At 37.6% G+C, this 7,134-nt stretch overlaps 1 protein-coding gene across 4 annotated transcripts in view; it reads left to right on the forward strand.

Annotated features, from left to right (window-relative positions):
- brip1 (BRCA1 interacting helicase 1) overlaps window positions 1-7,134 on the forward strand; it is a 38,180-nt gene that overhangs the window by 21,381 nt on the left and 9,665 nt on the right. For all 4 annotated transcript variants that reach the window (XM_016455652.1, XM_016455653.1, XM_016455656.1 and 1 more), the window contains exons 15-16: window positions 5,164-5,335; window positions 5,409-5,530. In XM_016455652.1, the coding sequence (XP_016311138.1) occupies window positions 5,164-5,335; window positions 5,409-5,530 (294 nt within the window). The remainder of the gene's footprint in view (window positions 1-5,163; window positions 5,336-5,408; window positions 5,531-7,134) is intronic.

Raw genomic sequence — 7,134 nt, forward strand, 5'->3', positions numbered from 1 at the left:
AAGTTGACAAAAAGATTGAATCCAATATTTGGTGATAATATAGCATAATGAGTGATTTATAAGCAATTTTTTGAGGGAGTACCCTTTTTGCTCTGTAACCACGTAAGTGTGATAGGGTTCTGAACACAACACAAGGGTTAAGATGGTTACGCCATCAAACCCACTGACACTCCACTTGCCCTAATTTTGTTTATTTTCTAAGAATTATGGCTGTTTAACCACCATTTTGTTACTTAGAAATTTTAATAGTGAATCAAGACATGTTCTGCTAAAATAGATTTTCAAAATATTTCTGATAAAATATTGATTCAGCTAGATATTGTTAGATTGTGTAATTATATCTTTATATCTTTGGAGTCATTTGTACATTTTTAAATAAAATAGTTTTAATCTAAGCATTCCATTTAACGTGAGACGTTTATACATCCTAGGATTTTATTTGTTTGTTTGTTCATTATCTTTTTTTTGTGTGCTTTTAATCACCAATGTCAAGACTCTCATTTTATAAAAAATGACAAAAAATAAGGGTATTTTGTGTGTAGACACAGACAAAACTTATATTGGGTGAATAGAGGGTGAATACAAGGGGAGATGGAACCATTAAAACAAACTACATAATTTACTACAATGTTTTGTTATTTACTATTGTAACAGGCTACAGGTTTTACCCAGCTTTTAGAGAAGTGGATTGACTTAAGGTACATGACATTTGATTCACTTCTGTCTCCTTTTTATGTACATGATCGGCTGAGAGTCACCTCTTAGTAAATATAATTGACTTTGTGATAAATGTGTCTGTTGTTGATCTGTTGCAGATAATGCTAGTTTGCCACAGAGTTCTGAAGATGTGAGATTCTGGTCTGCTGTAACAGGGCCTTGAATAAGACATGAGAGTGGGTCACTGATGTTGTGTGCTCCCAGTCCTCGGGAGAAGTGTGAGAGACAAGGTGTCAGAAATGGGGCTGCATACACCTTATACACTCATACTGATGGTTAAATGTAGCCTAGTACTTTGTTGTCAAGCACTCTCACACTTCACTGTAATATTATCATTGGAGATCATTATATTAGCACTTTAAACCTTTTTTAATCTGAGATTAAGCAGTCATTCTCCAGATGTACACAATGAAATGACTACATGAGGTTAAATGCCTCCTATCATTTGTCGGAGCTTGTTTGGTATTAGTGTGTTCATGTCATTTTTGAGCACGCCATCTGTTTGATGGCACTGTCACTGACCTCAGAGAGGGATGGTATAGGGTCACTTCTGCCATGTTTGTGCACCTGAGCCTCAGCCAAGTGTGCAGATTGACATTTTCATTCTGCTGTGTCCTGGTCTAGGCCCTGTGGAAACAGCGCTGCTCTTGTCAGATAATTCCTATGAATTAGGCATGAAGGCCATGTGCTCGTCCCATCACCACCACCCCCACAAACTCCCATTCCTTGTCCAAACATCTTAAAACACAAGTGCACACTTGCAGTGGCTAATTTCATTTGGCAACATTGGATGCTGTCCATTTATTCTGTCATTGTTTTTGTTTGATAGATCAAATGTGAGGCGTTACGGGTATACTGGTGATAAGATGGATGGATGAATGGATGGTTAACTGTATATAGGATAGACACTGGTGATACAATAGATACAAGTGATACGATAGATAGATAGATAGATAGATAGATACGACAGATAAGATACACTATAGATATAAATATAAACATTTTTATTTAGTTTACATTTATATTCATCATGTGGCCAATTCAATTCAAATTCCATCTCACAAATTAAAAAGGAGCTAATTTTTCATTTCCAAACTTGAAAAATATGAAGTCTGTAATGAGTCTATAGAATTGAACAGCTGGTGATAATCTTGAGTTTCTAACTCACTGCTGGCTGGCTCGTCTTTTGGTTTTTCAAAGTACGGCTCTAGTCTGTCAAGATGAGGGATGTGGAAAATATGCCTGTAATGAAATGACTGCATAGAAGCAGACATAGAGTGATGTTTACTCACAGTGTCTGTGAGATAAAAGCATTAGGACCATTACCCTTTGAGCCAAGGGACTCCTGGAGTGGCACTGTATTGTATTTCGTCCGCTTTTATAAGGCTTTACAAATTACAGCTCTGGGAATATAAACAACAAGCTTATACAAGGAGTCTTTGTGCTTGCATGTGTCCCTGTCTTTTAAGGGCCAGCATTTTATTATCAGGTTACGCTCAGGTCATCATCGGGTTACACTTCAGACCAAGCACAAATTAATAACGTTGACCCTTAAGGTAAATTCAAGATGCCGAATACACCTTCCAAACCCATCAGTTGTATCCATCGAAACAAGACCATCCATGTATCCATTTTTCCTCCTCCTCCTCTTATGAACTCTTCCTCAGAAATCTGAATTTCCACCAAGTACAGGGTGTATAATGTGCTGTTTTATTCTTTGGGCATTCTACTGAGAGAGAGCATTAATAATTCACCTTTCAGGGCTGTACGTTAACTTTTTTTGCACATAGCACTGGTGCTACAGAGGTTGAAAGTTTTGTAGCACAGGCCAAACAGTTGTAGCACAAGTATAAAACGTAGGTTATCATGTCTGAAAACAAACACAAGTAATGGAGTTCATTATTTAAACAGGCATTGATGTTCCATACAGAGCACAAAAAATACAAACCATCACAAAAATTGTTTTTAGACAAAGTTTTTTCTTAATTTGATAAAAATGGAAGAGTGCAGAAACATAACACCTCTTACACCTCAACAAAATATAAAATAAAAAAATGGCAGACATTTAGGCCAAAGTGCATGGGCAAAGATAAAAATCCTTCTCATTATTTTATCTTTGAGTTTCTTTTTTCTGCTGAACATAAATGTGTTTTTTTTAAGAACGTGGGTAAGCAAGAAGTTGGTCCCCAGTTACTTCCATAGTATTTTTTTTCTACTATCAAAGTCAATTATGGGGACCAGCTACTGTTTGGTTACCCACATTCTTCAAAATATCTTCTTTTGTGTTCAGCACAAGAAATAAATTAATACGGGTTTGGGACAACATGTGAGTGAGTAAATAATGACAGAAATTATATTTTTGGGTGAACTATTCCTTTAATGACAGTCGGCAGCATGTTTAGTACTGTCTCTTTAAGAGCTGCACGCATCTGTTTCTCTCTCAACTGTTTATTTTCATTTTAGACCTAACCAACTGAGTCTATATGTAAACCTTGTGCGTTTTTGACAGTATTAGACACTAAATTAATCAGATGCGAAAGACAACTTAGTCCAGTAATTAGGCGCTGTTTGACAGGCTTTTGTGCGCGTGCTTCAGGTGTTAGGGGGTCAGAACAGCGCACGAATTAAATGTTTAACCGGCAAGGCTGTAAATCACATGCAAATAATGTACTTTGGTGATTGCGCATAGGTGCAGTGTCCAGTGAGTAACTCTAGTGCTCAGTTAACATTTGAAGTGAATGTATGTGGCGTTGTACAGTATATTATACACAGGGGTGCACATAAGTGGTACGCAGGTGCGCATGCGCGACCAAAATAAAAAATGCGCTGTGTAAATAAGTTCTGACAGCGCATTTGCGTACCAACATAATTGACAGCTGTTAATGCACAATCACCATTTTAGATCGACAAACTGTAATACTGTATAAGATTTCTATTCAAACTGAATAGATAAATAAATCTAGGCTACCCGCTGCCATTTTCAAAGCACAATGCAAAACTGTGACATTTCATTCACTGATGCGCTTAAGTCAGCAGCGCTAAACCCGGAAGCGCATATACTTACTTGCCGGCAACCCGCCAAAATAAAAGCCTGCTGATTTTAAGTTTGAAAATTATGAAAATTCATCTTTAAATAATAAGTAAATATTAGCATTTTATTTTTAATACATTTTTAAGACATATATGTCGCACTGTACAGCCCTGCCTTTTATTCATATTGGATTTTAAGCAAATGCAGGACAATTGATTTACTGTTAGATTTTGAAACTGACGTTTATGAGCTGTTGCATCTTCAGCACAAGTGTCATGTTTTATTGAAGACAAGTGGCTTGTTTGTTCCTATAAGCACAGACCTGATGAAATCGGTGCTTGCTTCACTTCACAGCCACATCAGTGTGTAAAATTGTTTTCATGGTGCAGAAGTCTCAGCCACCTCAGGTAAGATGTAATCGTGCAGTAGTTGAGGTGAATTTATTGTCTTCCTTGAAGTGTGGACGTGCTTAGGTTTTATGTCTTCTAAACAACAAAAGTGCAATGATCCTAATACTGAGTCCTGAGGCACTCCTCCAGTCCTTATGTTATTGTTTATCTGAATGAAGCCACAAATTCCTGTAGTCATGTGAAGTTTTTTGCTGATCACAAGCAGAACTTTTGTTTGACCCTTCTAACACATTTCCAAGCCAGTGAAGATTCGCTTGGATTGTAAAGGCATGCCTATTCAAGAGGAAAATGCGTACAGCAGAGAGAAGAGTTGCTCCCTGTTTGGAAGAGCTTTTAGATCAGTGTTCCCCCTTTGGGAGTCACTGACTTTTTTGCACTAACAATAGCACTGTAACAGTGATTTTTATTATGAACTGAGTTTAAACTTGCAGCTTATCTGCTCTCAGTAATGGGAACTAGAGAGAAGACAGAAGAGAAAACATCCTGTGTCTTGCTGTGATGTTTCGTTCTCAGGCTTTTAGAGTGCAATGTAATCTGCCTGAGCAGCGTATTCCATTATACATTAAAATACCGCCAAAAAAGTTCCAAACCAGCAAATTGTTTACAGTGCAAACAGGAGGTCTGTATTTATTAAACTATGAATTACTGGGCAACCCAGGGTTCAGACATTCCTCTTCAACTGAGTCCTGTTTTTTTATTTTAATGGATGCCACATGAATGCTGCAGTTTTGAATCAGACATTTGCGTTCCAGAATTTGGTTTCATTATGTTTGTTATTAAAAGCATCCCCGTTTACCCTTCAAGCTCACTGCTATTATTACTCTACACTAATTACTAATGTGTTGTGTCAGAACAGGAATAAAAATTATGGTGACCCATTGAACTTGCATATTTTTATAGTCCTAATAATAACTACTAAATGTATAGTACATACTAAAAATATCAGATTGTCTTGGGGGTCCGTTGCAAATAATAAATTATTTATGGTCAATTTTTGTTTATAAGATGTTAGATAAACTGAGGGACCGCTGGATGAACACAGGTCTGTGGGACAAGCTTGAGGAGCGGAAGACTGTTATTACTGAGCCACGTGGTGGTGGCAAGGGTGATTTTGATGAGTTGCTGCAGACATACTACGAGGCCATCAGAGGAACAGCAGCCAACAGTGAAAACAGAGGTTAGTGTTGATTCATTCCAAATGCCTTGTTTAAATGTGTTGGCTGTGTGTTGATTATGATTTATTTTCCCAGATGGAGCACTGCTGGTTGCGGTTTGCAGAGGGAAGGTTAGCGAGGGCTTAGACTTCACTGATGATAATGCCAGAGCAGTGGTCACTATTGGTATCCCATTCCCCAATATCAAAGACTTGCAGGTAACGGTCTGCAAAAATCATATGACAGTTATAATTGCATATACTGTATTTGGCATGTCTATGAAGTTTCTCAATTGTAATCGATCTCATGAGCCATGTTCAAATTTATCAAAAATAGTAGATTTAATTAATGGAATTCTGTAATAACATGGCATTATTTGCATTATTCCTAAAGTCACTATAATGTCTGACCTTGAAAAGTCTATTGCTTTAGTAGTTGTTCTAGTCAACCGGATGTGATATTTTTTTTTTCCCCAAGATGATTCAAAACCATCTAAGTGGCTTCATGAGCTGTGAACTGATGGTAGACATTCCTATTAGAGAGTAACTTTGCTAGGCTCGCCTAATCTTTTTATAAACTGATTGAAAACTTTTTCACATTTCTTCATCCTCATTTCAATCCTAAAGTATCATTTGTCCTCTCATATGTGTTCATGTTTTAAAAAAGTTACTTTGTATGCAGAACATCAGTTCCCCCCTTGCTGTGATCCGTAAATGAATTCAATAGTGATTGTGCTGTATTCTGTCCTTAGCAGATAGACCTGACCTTTAAGCTTCCCCCTCTGTCTACCTTGCTGTCAGAGTCTGTTGAAGCTCCCCTAACTGGGTCTGTCACCGTGGGGATTTGTACAGATGATTGACACTTTTGAGCCCTTCACCTTAGCGGAAGCTGTTGGCGTGGTTGTACCCTTACCTCTGGGGAAGGCCTTTGATTTTTTTTCACTTCTGCTCCAGTGGAGTCCGATTGAGTTTTCCATTTTGGATGAGTTTTGGAGGGTTCTGAGGTAGGTTTTAATCATGTGGCTTGTTGTGGACAAGCGATGAGTTGATGTGCCAGAGGGGGTGAGGAGCAAGGAGGCAGGGGTTTCTAGTGCACCTGGCCAACCGTAATGCTTCTCCTTGTCTCAAATGCCACATGAAGTGGTTGACAGCACTCAAACGTGTTTGTTTGCTGCCCTCGATTTCCCCTCAATACATCCCCCATCGACACAGGTGATGCTTTGCCTCGTTTGCCTAGTGCAGGTTAAAAGATGAAGGATGGTGAAGGAGTTTTGGCTCTTTCTTATCCTAAACAGAGAAGAGAGTTTGCTGAAATCTTTGCTACTTGTGACATGAGAATTATTTTTGCAGTTGGGGAATAAGTCTCTCTGCAAATCATCTTCAACGCATCTTTTTATCAGGATTCTCACAGTGATGATTGCCAGACCTAAGAAAGTCAAATGCCATTGAAATGTGAACATAAATATGAAAATGAAAATATGCTTAAGGCTGCATTTTTGTTTAAATATACAATAAAAACTCTAATATTGTAAAATATTATTAGAATTTAAAATAACTTTTTCTATTTTGATCTATTTTACAGTGTAATTTATTCCTGTGATGACAGCTTAATGGTTAGCTAAAGGTTAGCTTGATTTTCAGCAGTCATTACTCCAGTCTTCAGTGTCATTGCTGTTTTTGTAACAGTATAAATTTCTTTACTGTCACTTTTGGTCAGTTAAATGCATCCTGAATAAAAATAATTGAGCAAAAGTAACTGAATAAAAGTAAAGCCCGACCGATATGGGTTTTTTGGGGCCGATACCGATATTAGGGAGTAAAAA

This window comes from Sinocyclocheilus anshuiensis, unplaced genomic scaffold, assembly GCF_001515605.1.
Source record: "Sinocyclocheilus anshuiensis isolate Anshui unplaced genomic scaffold, SAMN03320099.WGS_v1.1 scaffold319, whole genome shotgun sequence".
Classification (NCBI taxonomy): Eukaryota; Metazoa; Chordata; class Actinopteri; order Cypriniformes; family Cyprinidae; genus Sinocyclocheilus; species Sinocyclocheilus anshuiensis.